Below are 19,694 nucleotides of genomic sequence, written 5' to 3' on the forward strand. Positions count from 1 at the left end.
TGCCCCTACCCCCCCCCCCCCCCCCCCCCCCCCCGCGGCAAAAAAACAAAACACACCTTCTCTGGCTCCTGGTGACTTTTTGTTTGTGTACACTGCACAGTAAAGCACCTTGCATTGTACAGCCCAACTCTATTCTCGGCATGCTTGCAGTATAGCTGGGTGCCGAAGACATAGCAACTCCTGAGCAGAAGTCACGTCATCAGTGGCAGCCCAATAGCCGCAAAAGGATGCCCACAGGAGCCAGAAGAATTGGCGGTGGGAGATGCAGTGGTGACATCCTGGATCCGTCATTCCTGATTGACAGCACAGAAGGAGGCAGATGTGTGCCACAATCTGCAAGTATCCTGTGCATACTACTATATCAAATACTGCTAATATTATAGCAGAAGCTCACCTCCACCAATGAGTTTGCTTCCGCTTTAAAGTCTATCTAAAGGCAAACCTTTTTCTCTTTAGCCGTCAGTCTCATTTGTGAGATTTCAATTCATATCCCAAGACAACAGAAAGTCAAAACCATTTCCACTTCATGATAACTCTGCCTTTAGCAGCCCTGGACCTGCTCCAATCAAGTGACTACTGACCTGCAGCATTTTATCCGGGCTGGGCTCGATTCCAGGTGGCATGTTGCTTGGATCGAAGGCCATTTGTTCCACTTCTACAAAGTAGTTGGTCGGGTTGCGGTTCAGGACCAGCTTTCCCACGGGGATGAGAGGGTAGTCCTTGTGAGGCCAGATCTGGGACCAGAAGTAAAGCAGTATTAGACTTGCTAATAGATTTTAGCTTTTTAAACCAAATTCACCCAAAACTAAAGATCAATGGCAAGAATATAACATTTTATAAGTGATAACACCAGAGATTGTTGATCCAGGGAATATCCGATTGCCTTACAGGATAAGGAAGGAAAATTTTGGAGCAAATTTGACTGTGCATCATTACGGGTTTTTTTGCATTCCTTTGGATCAACTGTGGGCACAAGGTCTGTCTATGAAGGATTTTCTATTTATTCATTTTTCCCCCCTCTATTGGTTGAGATTGATGGATTTGTGTCTTTTTTAATAGTTACATAGTTTCTAACTATCTTTATGGACTGCAGAACACCTCACTCCTATGCTATGGAGAAGAGGAGAGAAGGAGGTTCTGCGGTCCTAAACCACTTGGTCTTTAATGGTGACAATGCTGTTTCTCCATGTACTGAAAATTGTCATCCTAGGACAGAAACTGTGTTACTGACAGAAATCTGAAATATTCTTTCTTTGGTGGAGTTGGATCCTTGCAGCCTATCGTTCTATGGGTTTCACTCACCTTAGTTAAGTCAAAGGGATTGAATGGAAATCTCTCTGCTTGCTCAAAGGTCATGACCTGGATGTAGAAGGTCCAAGAAGGATAGTTCCCATTGGCGATAGCATCATACAGGTCGTTGATTCCGTAATCAGGATCTTCAGCAGCCAAGCGACCTGCCTCCTCCACTGTCAGATTTCTGATGCCCTGATCGGTCTGCAATTACACACAAGACCCAGTTATACGCAACGGCATGCAATATTCCCTCGATGAGCCTTAACCAAGACAATGTGAATCAAGGACGATAAAAGGTTTTCTTTCCTGGAACAAGCTATAAGCCATTTTAAATTCTCACATTATCAGTGGCCGCTATTCAGTGGCTCCTTCTCTGGGCCGGCCCACCGATGATGTCTGTGCCAGATCTTCTCTAGCACAGCTTGTGACTGTTTAGCCGTTGCAAAGCAATATCATCTGTGCAGAAAATGACCAAATTACATTTTTTACAGAGATCTCCAAAGATCTCATTCTTCATCTCCGAGAACTACTTGGAAGGCATTGGTGACGTGGCCTTCCTAGGAGGAAGCTAGGAAGCGCTGTTTACCTCACCAGAGCCCGGGAAAACGTGAAGAGACGGTAATGTAAGTGCATAAAAAACAAAAAGGGGTTAACTGTTTATTAAAGAATGTAAAAACAGTAGATGCAAATTTGCCTTTATACTACAAAGGGTTGAAAGGTAGACTTAAAACATTTGTAAATGAGACCCTGAGTTCAGAACAATGTATCAGAGGCACAGCTGGTACGAGCGGCCCTTACCTTGTAGTGGAACTTGCAGTATACAGGTTCATCTTTGGCGTTGACCAGTTTGAATGTGTGGGAGCCATAGCCGTTCATGTGTCTGTGGCCATCTGGGATACCACGGTCCGAGAACAGGAAGGAGACCTGCAGCATCAGAGAGTGAAGAAGAACCATAGGTTAGTCCCAAATCTTCTAGTTTATAGAGAAACAAAATTGGGAAAATTCTCTTTTTTTTTTACACCGTTTTAAACACATTTTATATCTTTTCTTTAAGTCGACCAGGTCCAACCTATTGCGTGTATGCATTTATGTAGGATGGGGAACCCTTAGTCAATTTTCTTTTTTTATCTGTGTACTCACTATAAGGATTCACCACTTGATTTGAGTTACCAATGGCACCATGAAAGAATATGAAGAGAAATCTAACAGGGCTATTCACAAAAGGGTGAAGAGTTTGGAGAAGGCAGGAGAAGGGAACAATCTAGGCCAACATAGCTGAACCAGAGAGTGAGTTGAAAAAGGAAAAGGTTTCCAGTTCATCTATGTTGTCCTAGATCAGTGGTTCTCAACCTGGGGGTCGGGACCCCTTCGGGGGTCGAATGACGATTTGCCAGGGGTCGCCTAGCGGCTTCCGGCCACCCAGGAGAGAATTGCTTTCTCTGCTCATTTTTTTTTCAGTCAGAAAAGAAAAAAAACTCTCATCGAGCAGACTAAACCTTTCCAGGAGAAAGTTATTTTTTTTTTTTTCCGACAGGGTTAAAAGTAACCCTGCCGCTCCGTGTGCACAGTGAGAGGGGATAGCAGTCTTCCCCTCTCACCTGTCACAGAAGTTCCAGCACAGTGCTGTGCTAGGACTCCTGTATTGGAGGTGACAGGGTCAATAAAGAGAACCTGTCACCTCCAATTGCTATTACAGAGGGGCTTGTTACCTCTGTGTGACAGCAATGAAGTTAAGTGGAAAAAAAAAGATACAAAATTATTAAAGAAATAAAAAAAATAAAAAACAAATTCTTAAAAAATAAACAATAAGGTGAGAGTCCTCCTCAGCCCTCTCCTAGCGCAGCAGTGTCAGTTGTCCCGCCACGCCGCCAGATGTCGCAGCAGCAGCCGCGTCATCCCTAAATTTTACCGTTGGGGGTCACCACAACTTGGCAAATGTTACCAAGGGGTCCCGGCCCTAGAAAGGTTGAGAACCACTGTCCTAGATTGTTCACTTCTCCTGCCTTCTCCAAACTCTTCGCCCTTTTGTGAATAACCCTGTAAAAATGTTGAGCTGTCACCGGGGCAAGAGATGAGGGAACACCCTTCATGGAGGACAAAAAATCCTGTGACAGATCATTTTTAATGCAATGTGCAAATCAGATTCACTTTACCGGGATAAACATCCCTGCATTTACCTTCTGCCTGCACGTTGAAGGATCTCTGTAGAACCTTAATGGTTGGGGCACAGTAGATTTCCACATTAGAAAATGTACCAGACACAGCTCAGACTCATTAACAGGTATTGGAATTGCACACCTAAACGTCATGCTGATGGTGCACTTGGAGGAGATCCAGCTAGTGTATTATAAATAGTAGGGATGCACCGATACCGATACAAGCATCGGTATCGGCCGCGATACCGAGTATTTGATCCACCTATGTTTTCTATTATGCTGAAGACTGACCACTCTTAAGCTGGCCATACGCCTTACAATCATCTGCAGATTTTCTGTGGTCAGATGGAAAAGGTGCAACAGATTCCTCCATCTATGCTACACTGTGTGGATGGAGTCATCTCCACCTGGGCCAATCTGTTGCACTTTTTCCATCTGACCACAGAAAATCTGCAGATAATTGTAAGGTGTATGGGCACCTTTACAGAGACTTAAATGTGCTCTGCCTGGGGCGCCATCACTGGCTCTGCACACAGGTCCTGGCAACCAGATCATGTCACTTGGCTTATCCTTAGGCAGCTATGTGCACCGTGCTTAGACCCGCTGCAGGTCAGAATGTCTGTATTAAAGCAGAACACCGGGTATATTACATGTAATCAATACAGTATTTTACCTGGTGGAGAGACTCCGGACGCAGGGCCCAGAAATCCCAGACCATATCCGGATCCTTCATGTGGGTCTGGGGGTTCCTCTTCTGAGAGTGGATGAAGGACGGGAACTGGAAATACAGACACACGTTAACAAAAAACATTTCACCACATACCATCTTTAACTTAGAAATACCTATTAAGTAATTTTAGGTATACCTTTTGCAGATGCAAGAACTAAAAATTGGAAAAAAAATCCCCTAAATGGATGGTTTAGTTCGCTCCTGACCACACGGTCAGATCATGTGACCCCCGGGTCATGGCTCACATTTGTCACACTTTTGAGGCTATGAAAGGACAGTCCTTTTTGCCCCAAGTACCTTTGTTTCTATTTTCATAGTTGTACTTGCAAGTAAACCTGTGCCCAGACTATGGACAATTAAGTATTATATATTCTATATTGGGTAGGTGACCTCTGCACTCCAGCCTGTTTTGCAATGCCTCATGGGACTTACAGTTTCACCACAGCTGGAGTGCCGAGGTTAACTAACCCTGTTCTGTATTATATTAAAGAAGCAGTACCCTGAAAGATTTACTGTCTCTCTTAAAATTGCTCCCAAGTACTCCCTGATATGCCAGTGTGCCTACAGTCTCATAGCTGTATATCTGCAGTGTGAGATCATTAAAAGGCACTGCTGCCTCTGATTGCTAGTCGTCTCAGGAGACTTGGTGATGCTCACTGTTCTCCTTGCTGGAAACCAAGCCCTGCCTCTACCAAGATGGCCTCCTCCGCATACAGTGCAGAACAAGGTATGGGAAGTCAGTAATGGGTACAAATTAAGCTTCAGGGTGACCACAGGCAAGAGTGGTGACTAGTCTTTTGTCCTCTTTCTAGATTTGTTCCCAGCACAGCTTCCAGAGTTCAGTTCCTCATTTAACACAACCAGTAACCATTCAGGAGTAGGTCTTGTAATGCCTTACTCCGTTAAAAGTAACGCCCCATTGGAAGACGCATGATGGAACACTTATTACGGTCATTGTGTTGTGTTAATAAAAGGCAGACTTATTCGAGGAGAACAACAGAGGAGACTTTATTCCCCCGGAGTGAAAAAAAACAAAACAGGAACTTTTTGTTAAACTTGCATCTGGCAGAAGAGAAAAAAACATCCTCCAAAAAATTTGATCCTTAGATTGCGCAAGCCAAATTAAATGATTGCCACGTGCAGAAAATGTGGGAGGGGGCAATACTTGGTTAAATAACACCATGTCATGTGAAGAGTTCGCACAAACAAGTTCTGTGGACAGAAGGACAAGAACCTCTGCCCTTCATATCTGCCATCACCTCCCTACTGCACAAATCTCAATGTAACCTCTTCCCTGCTGGAGCACGTCCTTGGTGCTACCACATGCTGGGGCCAAATTCTGAGTGCCAATAATTCGACTTTGGCCTTGTTTACACTGGCAATGCCATACGTGCAATTATAGAACATTTTCTCAACACATAAATGCATGTAATGATTTTAAATGGAATAATGCACATTGTGTGTCTACTTGCATTGAGTTTAATTGCATTTAGAAAATAAAAATATAAATCTATGTGTCCAGGGGGCAGGCTAGATACTCAGAACACGACTAAATGCAAGTACGCGCATGGAAACAAACAAAACAAACAATATACTTTCCAGGTCAAGCACAGGAAACCCCGTGTCACCGAGCCCTTTTACTGCCTGCAAAGAGCAAGATCGCTGGGGCCATTGCCTCTACACAATAGAACTGGTTGTGCTCTGCTAACCATGACATGCTCACTTTATGTCCAAGTTAAAATTAAAATGGCCAAGTTAATTAAAAACAGATTGCTTGGCACATACAAAAAAAAAAAAAAGTTTATCCAAAGGATATACTTTAAAATTAGTTTTGTAGAACCCTGTACTGGTGTCTAGGGGTGCACCAATACTAGTATAAGTACCGATTCCGAGTACTCGTACTTGCCCAAATGCTCTGATACATACCTCCGATACCGGACCTTCTGGTCAGAGGGAGGTCTCTCTCTGACCGCAAGTTCCAAAGGAGCATGGAGCCTGCTTCCTTTCCAATCAGGAAGCCGAGCGGTGGGTTATGACCAGTCTCCCAGCTTCCTGAATGGCTAGGAAGCTGGCTTCACTTGTTGCTAGGCAGCCTGGCTTCCTAACCAATCAAAAAGCTGGGTGTTACATAATGACGCTAAATGAGAACTTATATATGCATAATAATGCCCCCAATGCCTATCCCGATACTGGAACTTCTAGTATCAGGAAGCCGGGCAGCAAGTCATTACACTCCGCCAAGCTTGGCCCGGGAAGCTGCCCCCTCCCTTCCCTGGCCCAGGAAGCTGGGGGGCAGATAATGATTTGCCCCCTAGCTTGCTGATTGGCTGGGAAGCCGGCTCCATGCTCCCACGTCACTTAATGATGAGGGAGCATGGAGCTGGCTTCCCGGCTAATCAGGAGGTCGGGCGGCGAGTAATGACTTGCTGCCTGGCTTCTTGATTAATGAGGAAGCTGGCCAATCAGGAAACCAGGCGGCGAGTCATTACCCGCCCCCCGGCTTCCTGACTGGCCAGAAAGCCGGCTCCATGCTTCCTCGTCACCTGGTGCCTAGGAAACATGTAGTCGGCTTCCCAGCTAATCAGGAAGCTGGGCGGTGAGTCATTACACGCCGCCCAGCTTCCTAAATGGGAATTCCGGTATCAGCTATTACTGAAAAAAATATATTGTTACTCAATGCCGAAAAAACCCGGTATCGGTGCATCCCTACTGGTGTCAATGGTCAACGAAGGCGAAATATAAAAAGTCACCTTTTAATCCTGTTATGCATGGAGTAATAATGAACCTTGAACGTAGCTAGTATAATTACCAGAATCTGTTCATATTAGCGTCCAAAATTCACCTACACTGCAGAAAATCAGACAGATTGGGAGGGCCAGCAATGAGCCAGACAGGATTTAATGCATTGGCCATGAACTTGGAGCTTGGTAGCCAAAAGAGCAGAGGCATGACCTTAGGAGCCTGCTGATTGTCCTTCATTGTACAATAAGCAGTTAGGAGTGGAGAGGTACCCTAGTGAGCAAAACTTTGGCAGCCATTTTATCCCACAGACATTTATCAGGTGGCCAGGTAGCAGTGTCATGATTTGGGTGTTGAACTAAACACATAGGGAATGCTTGTTTTAAGTAATTGTGAAAACTGGACATTTAGACCCCATTCACACCTAGCGACATACCTTTTGCAGCGGATCCGCACGGCCGGGATAGCGCGACTTTCGGGGCGACGTTCCAACGACGATCCAGCGACCTTCCCCGTCGGGCTCCATAGAAAAAAAGCAAAATCGCGCAAAATCCGCCGAAAAAAGGGTCCGGTAGAAGCGACTTGCGACCGCGACGAGCGACATGGAGTTAAGACAGCTCCATTGAATAACATTGGCCGGCCGGCGATATCGCGCAAAAATGCGCGATATCGCGGCGGAAATCGCGCGACAATTCGCTATATGTGAACGGGGCCTAAAGCAGTAAGGAACATCAGGAAGCTTATCAGAACAGGTAGTACGAGACTGGCCAACATTTGATAATGACAACTCACCAACATGGCATCACGGATGAAGAAAATGGGGGTGTTATTACCAGTCAGATCCCAGTTGCCGTCCTCGGTGTAAAACTTCACGGCGAAGCCTCGCGGATCGCGCACAGTGTCAGAAGAGCCCGACTCTCCAGCTACAGAGAGGAGAACAGAGAGGTCACATCTACTGCAGACCGAGCACACCTTACAGACCAGAGATGGAGAACAGTCTTACCAACGGTGGAGCATCGCACCCCGATCGGAGTTCTCTTCCCAATGTACTCAAACACTTTAGCCTTGGAGTATCTTGTGATGTCATGGGTCACCTCGAAATAGCCAAAGGCCCCTGAAAATGGTGATATATTCAATGGGTCACTGTAAATAGTGCAAATTCACTTCTCTTGAATAAATGGCAATAATATATATATATATATATATAAGGTACAGTATATTCATTGCTGGGATGTGAAGGGACATGAGCAGAGAACAATGTAAATCTCTAGCTGGCCGATTCTCTGCTGACTTTGGGTCAACAGGCATACAGATAAGGACTTGCTGACTTTTGTGAGACCTTCCCTACTTGTTCAAGGACTTGGTCAGCTGGACAGCCAATTAACCGTTTCAGAAGTCATGAACAGCGACCTTCACATTTATCAAAACAGGTCTACTTTAAATTACTTCAAAAACAGACAGCTTCAAGAAGATACACCAATGAGAGGTTAAGCCCGTGACACACTGCATGCGGAGTCATGCAGAGCGAAGCAAAGCTGTCAGGCACGGAGCTTCGCATGCAGTGTGTGAGCGGAGTGCAGCCAGATTAATTGGCTGCATTTTCAGCCAATTGGCTCACGCGTAACAACCGGAAGGAGTTCGCATCGTGATGCGCGGGTTTATACGTGCAAGCCGATTGGCTGAAGATTACATTTTTCCTCACGGCACACTCAGCTATGCAAGCTCTCGCAAGCTGATGTGCCGGGGAGAAAATTACATGACACACTGCATGCGAAGGCAGCGCGCCACTGCTCCGAGCTGCTTTGCGTGCAGTGAGTCACAGCCTTTACACCGATTAACCTTCGGTTTCACGATTGTGGGAGAAAAATTGAGCACCCAAAAGGTCACCCACACAAAGTCCATGCAGATATAGTACCTGAAATGAGGACTCCCAATTTTACAAGGCCAAAGTACTAACTGCTCAGGAGACATTTACTACAACAGGTTCCTGTGATATCCAAATGGTCAATCAAAAAGCCATGTGATGCAGATTTATAACCTAGTGAGCAGACAAGTGACCTTCTTAAGCTGGCCATACACCTATAGATTTCCTGCAGATTTTCTATGATCAGATGGAAAAAGTGCAACAGATTCCTCCACCTACGCTAAACTGTGTGGGTGGAGGAATCTCCCGCTGGGCCAAGCTTCAGTATCTTGCTAGTCGGCCGCGCTGGCTCTCAAAATACCTGAACAATGCCTGCATCCAATCAGATTGTTCAGGTATTTTGAGAGCCAGCGTGGCCGACTAGCGAGATACTGAAGCTTGGCCCAGCGGGAGATTCCTCCATCCACAGTGTAGCGTAGATGGAGGAATCTGTTGCACTTTTTCCATCTGACCATAGAAAATCTGCAGATAATCTATAGGTGTATGGCCAGCTTTAGTTATGCAGTTTGTAGAGACTGGTCTAATTGGCCGGTGTCCTAATTTATTCTGTCTTGTCCCATTGTCCTCTACTTCTCACTTTGACAATCAGCCCTATATAATGACAGGTTGAAAAGCCCCTACATGCCACAGGTCTAGGAGAAATGCTGTGCACAACTGTTAAGAATATTACATGTGATGTATTGTGATATCCCTACAACCACCAATTCGTTTCACAAATATCAGGGCAGGTCTCAAACCGATTGGTGACTTTGGGGTACTTCAGAACATAATGATAAATGCAGGGAGAGGGATAGATTGCAGGAGGAACTTTGGTACCAAATTAATTAGGACTGCCTTTACAAGCACACCTTTACATCAGCAGCCCCAACATTTTTTTTCGAGGAGGAGGCCTTTGTTGAAGATAAATGACATAGACCTACCTGCTCCTTTAGCATGTACCACCCTTTCAGGGATCCTCTCCCGGTCAAAGTGTGCCATCTCGTCTGTGAACACCACATCCTGCACCAGTAGGGGCCCTCGAGGTCCAACAGTCAGAAGGTTTAATTTATCGGCTATAGGATTACCGCCACCAGTTGTCAGGACGTCGGGTTTCTAGGAGAAAATCAGAAGAGTCTTATTAGAACAACAGAGGCTGCAGTTGTCTCCACATTGCAAGAGGTTCCTCTGGAGTCTATGTAAACCTGTCACTATACTATGAACGGGCAAAGTGATGATGCCCATTAATAGTCTTTCCCCCACTTCTACTGATAATCACTTTCACTGTGCTACATTGATGCTCCACTTGCCTGCCAGAGCCCGTGGAGATACCTAGTACTTCTGGGTATGGAGGAACATTTATCTTCCTACTACAATGAGGTGCTGGGCACTTGAGCCAATTGCAGGCCCAACACCGTTTTGTTGGGTAGGGGTGAAAGACATCAGCCCTGTGTAAATTCTAACATGTATTTTATAAAGAGGTTTCACCTCAGGGCCTTGGTAGGTATACAGGGAGCATGGTGAAGGCACGTGTGAGTGAGGAGAACCTGTGACATGTTCTTTACAATGCTGAAATATTATTCACAATAGAGGGGCTGTTCAGTGATTTACAGCTCTTGGCTCTTCACCCATTAGACAAAGATTAAGGCTGTGTAAAGCCTGAGCCCTTACTAGGGATCACCTTTGCTAACACAGGCTGGCTGTTTGCGCACCTGCTGCCATAAACAATTTAGAATTGAACGGGTATGCATGGCAGCACCTACTGACTGATAAGAGCCAACTCCAAAGACGGCCATTCTTCTCAGTAACCACAGCCGGTATATGTGCGGGCATTGCACGGAATAGTAGCAGCAACCAAAGGACATTACCAATTTTGGGACCCTGGGGGTAGCAGCCACGAGATCTAAATTAGTCTCGATATGTGTTCTGTATATACTTTTAAATATGTTGAAAACAAGGAAAAAGGGTTTTGGAGCAGCTGTACCTGCCCCATTTGAAGCACATAATAATGTAACATGCAGGAGTCGGCAAGTCCAAAATTGCAGCCAACCAATACTTCTGGCTAACACACGAAGGTCACATGATTCTACTGACTGGAATAGAGGATGCAATGGTAGGATAGACCAGTGGTTGTCAACCTTTGTGGTATAGGGGGCCTCAAATGTGGACCTTGACATTACCAAAGGTCCACACATATTATTCATTATACAGTATTTACAGTAATACTAGGAAAGACTGCAGGTATCATAAAAGAAATGATGGTCAGAGACTGGAGACATCTAGGAGATTTGGTTGGAGACTGAAGACCTGTTGCAGAAGACAGTGAGAGACTTGAGGTTAGCCGAGATCATTGCCATCATTCCTACTAAAGACTACAGGGGATGAGGGCCGCACAAGCACCAAAGCGCCTCGTGTGATCCTCAGTCTGCAGGTTGGGCAACAGTGGTCAGACACTAGCTATGACTTTCTATTGGCTACTTAACTCCAGAGAATTTTCCAGCATGGTTCTGCAGAAAACACATTTCATAACCCCCAGCAAGTTCACATCACGATTGCATTTTTTTTTTTTGGAAAAGATTAAGTTTGGACAACATTCAAAGTCAAAACTTTGCCAACGTGACCAGACGTTTCACAAATCAGCGATAACGCATGCCCTTGGCAAATCGCAGGGTTTTCCCGGCGCCAAATCAAACTGCTGACCACAGACTATGGAACGAAATGGAATGGAATCAAGGTCTGATCACTCCCAAAACAAATGTGTGCAATGATTGACAAATCAAGAGCAGACAACCAGCAGACATCCCAGGCAATCTTTGATCCTTTGACCCGTACCAAGGTTGAAGTTAGAAGTTCAAAAGAAGAGTTTCAAAAGTGACTAGGTGGAAAGTGCAGCACTCTCTCTTATGAGACTGTAGGTGACATCTTTCAAGTAAACAGATTGCTTGATCTGGATTCATTACTAAAAAAAAAAAAGAAGGTTTGAGAGTCTAGTACTACTTTAATTATGTATTTAGCGGCTTCCCCTTTAAGGATATCTTATTTATGCAGTTTAGCTGAAATCTGGCACATAAACCAGAAACTCTTATTAGGACGCGCGGGACTAATCTGTTCAGGATTTGTAGCAGTTGAGGTTTCCTAAATTATATATATGATATGTACTTGTAGATGGTTCACACGCATCTCATATTAGAATCAACATTTCATAGGAGGTGTCTACACTCCCTTCATCCTATTACTCCATATAATCCGAGATATCTTCTTACTAGATTAGTAAGTGGCAAGATTCCGCAGAAGGCAGCTGAATGTAAATACAGCAGGTAGCGGGCTAGTGCAATAGCCAGCCTGCTATTGGCCATATCAAACTGCAATAGGCAATAGCAGGCTGGCTATTGCACCCGCCCACTGCTCGCTGTGCCCGCCTCCCAGCATGGAGGAGAGAGCTGGGGGATCCAATCGACTAATCAATAATGAGAATAGTTGTCAGCTATTCTCATTACCGATTAGTTGGTTGAAGCCCTATGCAAGACCCCGCATAGCCCTGGTCTGACCCCGCACAGCCCACAGAGTATGTAGCTTCATATTATCATGCATTGCTGTACAATGTGTTGCTGGGATTTGTAGTCCTCTATAGCTGATGATATTTTGCATTGCTATAAGCTGTGCAAAGCAACCAATCAGCTTCTCTTTTTCATCAAACTGAATATAGAAGCTGATTGGTTGCCGTGCACAGCTGCTCCTGATTTTTAATTTTCCGGTTTTGATAAATACCCCTCAATGAGTACACCAGGTGCCGCCATCTTCCTTTTGACATCAAGGGGCAGGCTGTCTTTCTAGTTCCTGCCGGACAGCACACCAGGACTGGCTTCTGTGATAATAATTGGTGCATGGAGTGCTCCTGCATGCTATCTCCTCCCCATTTCACAACATAAATGTTTGGCTGCTGTTGCATACATATAAAAGCAGTAACTCATATCAACCAATCAGAATTCACTCTGCTGGAGGCAGAAAAGTGCAAGAAGGGTTCTGATTGGTAGCTACAGAGAACTGCCCTAAAAAGGAATAGTTTCCTTAATAGGGTCGATCGTAGCAGAATTCTATGGAAACACAGAGGGACTTTGCGAATTACCACAATGCATGTTACATAAATGTGCAGCGGTGTGGACCTTCTATCGCCTGATGCCTGGGACATGCAGTTCCGCTTCAGGCAAGCAGGGCTAAATGTAGAGCAGGGGAGTCAACGCTCGTTTTGTACAAGTGATCTGGGCGGCTGTTCAGCTGCTCAGATCACTTGTATAGCATCCTATTTGTCCGTTATCCCCCTCTCCTCTTCTGGGGGACCCGGGACCACGGCAATGATTTCAGGATGGAGAGCAGGGAGCAGACTGGAGAACGTGCATTCTCCGATCTGCTTTGTGATCAGCGAGACAGCAGCGCTGTACTCACAGCTTTCCTGCCTCAGCTGTCACAGGAGATCGAGCACAATGCTGTGCTTCAACTCCTGTATTGGAGGGCAGGCTCCATAAAGGGAACCTGTCACTTCGTAATGCTATTACATTAGGGGATTGTTAGAAATAAAGTTAAGTGAAAACAAAGTGATAAATAAAATTAAAAAGCCAAATTGAAACCAATCCAGTTGCCCCTGCCATCTGCATGGACATTGTGTGTGCTGCCCCATTCCACTTTATGCCATATTGTGGTAGCCGGGCAGCGGCATTCTCTAACACGTTCAATGTGCATTAAAGGGCAAGTTCACTTTCACAAATAATTTGGGAAAATGGAATTACCCGCTCAAATCTGGCCACCCCCCTATGCTTATCTTCTGGCGTACGGTCCTTCCACTCCGCCGCTACGGTTGTACTATCTGTACCCCATACTGCCGTCCAGCACAGCCCTGTGCTATGAATTTGAATTTTGCTCACAAATTGCGAGAACTCGTCAGCTAGTGCGGTCAGGTGACTGCGCTGACCAATGAGAAGCACTTCTTAACACGGTTGAATACGGTTTTGATTAAAATTATTTTTTGTATCATGACCTTGAAGAAGTTTATTTGAAAATGTCCACACCCCGATGTGATGATGTTTCATGTTATATTCTAATTATAGGTGAAACATAAAACATGGTCTGAAAGATGGACTAAGCCTTTAACACAACGCACATTAACGTGTCAGTCATCAGGAGGCAGGCAGCAACCTATATAAACCTTCTATACATCCACTGAAGATGAGGAGAAGCGTGTGAGTCAATACATTACAAGTCATCTGAAGATCAACAACCTCTTTGCGGTTACAAAGAGCAGATTATGGAACGGTATCTGAAAAACAAGGTGACGAAGCATCATGCGGGGCCATAGTCCAGGGGACACGGACCCAGGAGAAATGTGCACTTGTGATGAGAGTCGTGTCCAGTCTAAACCCTCATGTAATCCCCATGGCCTGGACCTGAGTCTAAGGCTCACCCCATACATACACATCTTACATACCGACTGACCAATAATACAGCCCAAATTGTATATATAGATGCAGAAGAATCACTGCAATTCCACTGCAGCCCGGGGTGGTGGAGGAGATAAACCCACAATAAAAGATCGAGCGTGCAAAGTTCAGACAACTCCGTACAGATAACATACATGATATGTAGATCAGAAAGATTAGTGACAGGCAGCGAGTTACCTCTTCTCTAGTTTAGCTCCTCCGGGGTCAGTGTACACGAGAGGCACAATGTCAACAAAAAGGAGAAAAAAAGAAGGGAGGAAAATAAAAGAAGAAGGGAGGAAAATAAAAGAAGAAGGGAGGAAAATAAAAGAAGAAGGGAGGAAAATAAAAGAAGAAGGGAGGAAAATAAAAGAAGAAGGGGAAGAAGAGAAGAAGAAGGGGAAGAAGAGAAGAAGAAGGGGAAGAAGAGAAGAAGAAGGGGAAGAAGAGAAGAACGGCAAGAGAGAAGAAGGGCAAGAGAGAAGAAGGGCAAGAGAGAAGAAGGGCAAGAGAGAAGAAGGGGAAGATCGGCACGAATCCGATTTCATTTCGGTTTCCATTTTTAATTCAAAATTATGATAATTTCACACTAAATGTCATTTTGTGAAAAATTTAATTAAATAAATAAGAACTTGATTACATCCCTACCAAAAGTGTGCGATGTTTTACTTCATTCCACTCAGAGTAATAACCCCGAGGACCTGCCAATACATAATTTACTACGTCAATGTCTGATTTTGTATAGTCACGTCTCTGGTCATTCTGCAGCACCAAATTCCCCGAGTTGGTGGTCTTCAGAAGCCTCATTTAAATACAGGCGACCCCAAGATTTTAGGAAACACCCGACCTCCCCTCCCCCCCCAGGCTTACAATTTGCCCACAAACCAATTCATATTCATAGAAGACTAAGAAACCAGCCGCCCCTCTGGCACCTCAATGCTACAGAAAGTTGGCATACTGACATAAAGTGTAACCATTTTTCCCCCAGAGTGGATTAGGAGTTACGATCTCTGTCAGGTTTTTATTGCCATTTGAATTTTCATTGTGATGTTCAACCATTTACTGGTGGGTTGATGATATTGCTACCGGGACAGGAACAGAAACTCACACAGCCATAAAAAAAATAAAAAATAAAAAATAAAAAACCACACACAACAACAACACCAACACCCCCACAGAGAGCAGTAAAATAATCATAAGAGCTTCTAACCCCTCCTGGATCTACAGAACAGTGACACACCAGCACCCAAGTTGTCTCAGTTGGCCAAGGTTGAAAGATCAGGGGCTCACCGGCACCAACGTCTTCTAAAACCTTGGCACAAGGGCATTAAAGTCTTGCAGAGCAATGGCACATCAGCACCAAAGTCTGGCAGGACAGGGGCACAAGGGCATTAAAGTCTTGCAGAGCAATGGCATATCAGCACCCAATGGCATATCAGCACCAAAGTCTGGCAGGACAGGGGCACATCTGCACCAAAGTCTGGCAGGACAGGGGCACATCGGCACCAAAGTCTGGCAGGACAGAGCCACATCTGCAAAGTCTGGCAGGACAGGGGCACGTCGGCACCAAAGTCTGGCAGGAGAGGGGCACATCGGCACCAAAGTCTGGCAGGACAGGGGCACATTGGCACCAAAGTCTGGCAGGACAGGGGCACATTGGCACCAAAGTCTGGCAGGACAGGGGCACATCGGCACCAAAGTCTGGCAGGACAGGGGCACATTGGCACCAAAGTCTGGCAGGACAGGGGCACATCGGCACCAAAGTCTGGCAGGACAGGGGCACATCGGCACCAAAGTCTGGCAGGACAGGGGCACATCGGCACCAAAGTCTGGCAGGACAGGGGCACATCGGCACCAAAGTCTGGCAGGACAGGGGCACATCGGCACCAAAGTCTGGCAGGACAGGGGCACATCGGCACCAAAGTCTGGCAGGACAGGGGCACATTGGCACCAAAGTCTGGCAGGACAGGGGCACATTGGCACCAAAGTCTGGCAGGACAGGGGCACATTGGCACCAAAGTCTGGCAGGACAGGGGCACATCGGCACCAAAGTCTGGCAGGACAGGGGCACATCTGCACCAAAGTCTGGCAGGACAGGGGCACATCTGCACCAAAATCTGGCAGAACAGGGGCACATCTGCACCAAAATCTGGCAGAACAGGGGCACATCTGCACCAAAATCTGGCAGAACAGGGGCACATCTGCAACGTCTGGCAGGACAGGGGCACATCGGCACCAAAATCTGGCAGAACAGGGGCACATCTGCGCCAAAGTCTGGCAGAACAGGGGCACATCTGCACCAAAATGTCTGGCAATGAACTAGAATCCCCTCCCAAAGGGGGTTCAGCTGATCACATTGCCTGTGCTACAACATACATCCCCATACACACATTCTGGTCCTCCAGGAGAAATACTCACAGCTGTCATAAGATGCAGAATGTGGAGTTCTATAGATGAGGAGGACACAGACGGAGCATCTACCGGTCTATAGAGCAGTTCTATCTCCAGCCATGTTGGGGGAGCTTGCTGAGACTTGTAGTCACCCCCCCATGTCACCTCTTCTATACTGCACACAGACAGATACACATACAGGAGGACATGCATGACAATTTAGGGGTGCCCAGTGCAGGGGGTACCTGATTGCCCCGACTCTCCTTCCACAGCTTCATCTGGTCCGTACTCTTATCCCTCCTGTCCGCCATGATTGCCCCGCAGCTCACACACAGCGGCCGCTGCGCACAGTTATAATACACAGACACGGGACCTGCCCACTCCCGGGGGAGTCAGCCGCTGATTGGATGGAAGCGAGGCTGGAGGAGAGCGGGATTGGTCAGGAGAGCTGTCAGTGCCAGTGGCTGCAGTCTGGAGAGAAAAATTGTGTACAAAGGTGACAGCACGTGACAGTGTGTGGAGGAGATGAGGGGGGAGTTGTTGTCACTCAGGCAGTGTGGAGATATGGGTGCATGGTTGTCACTTATGCAGGGTTGTCTCTCATGCATGCAAGGGGGTGCAGAGTTGTCACTTATGTAGGGTTGTCTCTCATGCAAGGGGGGGAGGGAAGAGTTGTCACTTATGCAGGGTTGTCTCTCATGCAAGGGGGGGCAGAGTTGTCACTTATGCAGGGTTGTCTCCCATGCAAAGGGGTGCAGAGTTGTCACTTATGCAGGGTTGTCTCTCATGCACGGGGGTGCAGGGTTGTCACCCATGCAGGGTTGTCTCTCATGCAAGGGGGGGGGGGCAGAGTTGTCACTCAGGCAGTGTGTGGAGGGGAGTGCAGGGTTGTCACTCCGTCCTGCCCCCCTTCAGACATGTTCCGCAGAGTGACCCACCACTGCTAGCCCGTGGGGCTGCAACAGGACATGCCAAGCTGTGCTGTCAGCTCCTCTGGCTGAGTAACACCGCTCCCCCCCCCCCTGTGATTTCCATAAGGCGGAGGTGATCCATAGTCCAGCAGGCGGAGCTGACAACACTACTTGGGATTTCAGTGCAGTGCAGCAGAGATGGTGTTGTCAGCTGCTGACTCTATTTCTGGCAGGACCAGAAGGTATTTTTTGGACTTGCAGCATTTGTAAAGTACAACACATGGGGAAATGGGCCTGCATTGCAGAACTATTCTATGTGTTTATTTTGTAGCCTTGCGCTACAAACTCCGCATTAACTCAGCGCAATGCGGAATTCCACCAGCTATAGGAGTACAACAAATCCCAGCAATAGTACATTATACAGCGCAATGCAGAATACCTCCAGCTATAATGTACTATTGCTGGGATTTGTTGTATCCCTCTATAGCTGGAGGTATTCTGCATTGCGCTGTATAATGTACTATTGCTGGGATTTGTAGTCCTCTATAGCCGGTGCCATTCTGCATTCATTGCTGTATAATTTTACACTTTTCATTTCACTATATTGCACACCACAGTTTTGTTTTTTTACTTCCACCGCTCCAAGCTTGCTCCTGTGATGGGCTACAATCTCAATACAAACTAGTAGTCCATCACTGGAGCCAATTTTTTTTCATACCGATTAATCGAACTTAATAATCGGCTAACTAATCGATTTTGAAAATAATCGTTAGCTGCAGCTCTAATGTTTATTGAGTTTTATGAGAAATCCTCCGGGGGGAGGGGGAGGGGGGGAGACCATAATTTGTGTTTGCAAAGGCTGCATTGTGGACTATGGTGGGGGCATCTGACCCCCGGAGCCCCCAGGACGGGTGAGGTGAGGACATCATGTGACTCAGCCTGGCTGCTGATTACAGCATTTTAAGAGTCAAGCAGCGACGGTCTGTGAGTGGATCCAAATCAGATAAAAGGTTTATTTGACCCCCGCGTGTGGGGAAAGGCCTCAGTCTGTCAGGCCAATTCCAACCCCGCTCTAGTTCATACACCTTATAAAGGTTCACACACCAAGATAAAGATTATGTAACAACATTGTTCAGTCTAACAAAATTCCCAAATAAATCCTGAATCAGCATTATTGGTTCCTCACGTATACACAGCAAGGGGGGTATTCACTAAAGAGCCGAAGGATCCAGACGTGGCTTTGGCTGATGCTTCGGCTTCTTCGGCCGCCAGAGCCTTCGCTGCTGTACGGCCTATTCACAATAGCCCGTACAGCAGCCAAAGGCGGCTGAGCCGAAGGCATATTGCTTCGGCTCGACTGAGTCGAAGTGACAACCAAAGCCGGGCGAAAGGCCTGCCGAAGGTCGGCCATTCGCCCCGCAAATGGCAGCTGGGCCGTGATCTCACGGCTGGCTCCGCCCAGTTGTAATGGCAGATCAGCGTCCCCAAATGAGCTGGGGCGCTGATGTGTCATTAAACAATAACAACAGGGCAGAGCCGGCCGCGACGCCACGACCAGCTCTGCCCAATTGTTATTCATTGGCCAGGACCTGCTGGAAGAAGATAAACCGGCCAATAGCAAACAGTTGGGCGTAGCTAGCTGTCACTGCTAGCCCCGCCCAATGGTTTTTTAAATATATATATCTTTATTTTTTACTTTTACTATTTGTTTACATTTTTTAAATATTTTTTACTCTTTTTCACTGATTTTCTATTCTGCTCGGTACCACGGAGGTACCGAGCAGAATAGCCGAGCCGAATGGCACTCGGCGGCATTCGGCTATTCAATCACTGCCATTCGGCCCCTATGTGAATAGGGGCGAACAGCAGCGAGTGAGCTGCCGGAGCTTCGGCTCAGCTGATCCAAATGTTGGATCGGCTGAGTCGAAGTCCCTCTGCACTTGCAGAGCATGTTTGGCTGACCGAAGGCAGCCGTACAGAGCCAATGTACGGCTGAAATCAGCCATACAAGCCAGAAGTGAATAGCCAAACAGCGTTCGGCTCACTTCACTGCGGCTGGGCTATTCACTCGGCTCAGCCTTCCACAGCTTTGTAAACAACCCT

At 46.5% G+C, this 19,694-nt stretch overlaps 1 protein-coding gene across 1 annotated transcript in view; it reads right to left on the reverse strand.

Moving 5' to 3' along the window:
* Positions 1 to 17,113, reverse strand: part of LOC108799470 (catalase) — a 26,484-nt gene extending 9,371 nt beyond the window's left edge. Inside the window, exons 1-8 of the mRNA XM_018571331.1 lie at positions 16,926 to 17,113; positions 9,763 to 9,934; positions 7,922 to 8,032; positions 7,711 to 7,841; positions 4,123 to 4,227; positions 2,092 to 2,217; positions 1,303 to 1,494; positions 582 to 734 (exon numbers count right to left, since the gene is read on the reverse strand). Coding sequence (XP_018426833.1) covers positions 582 to 734; positions 1,303 to 1,494; positions 2,092 to 2,217; positions 4,123 to 4,227; positions 7,711 to 7,841; positions 7,922 to 8,032; positions 9,763 to 9,934; positions 16,926 to 16,991 — 1,056 coding nt within the window. The 5' untranslated portion in view covers positions 16,992 to 17,113. The remainder of the gene's footprint in view (positions 1 to 581; positions 735 to 1,302; positions 1,495 to 2,091; positions 2,218 to 4,122; positions 4,228 to 7,710; positions 7,842 to 7,921; positions 8,033 to 9,762; positions 9,935 to 16,925) is intronic.
* Between the last annotated feature and the right edge of the window lie 2,581 nt (positions 17,114 to 19,694).

This window comes from Nanorana parkeri, unplaced genomic scaffold (genome assembly GCF_000935625.1).
Source record: "Nanorana parkeri isolate BGI_ZX_2015 unplaced genomic scaffold, ASM93562v1 scaffold1734, whole genome shotgun sequence".
Taxonomy (NCBI): Eukaryota; Metazoa; Chordata; class Amphibia; order Anura; family Dicroglossidae; genus Nanorana; species Nanorana parkeri.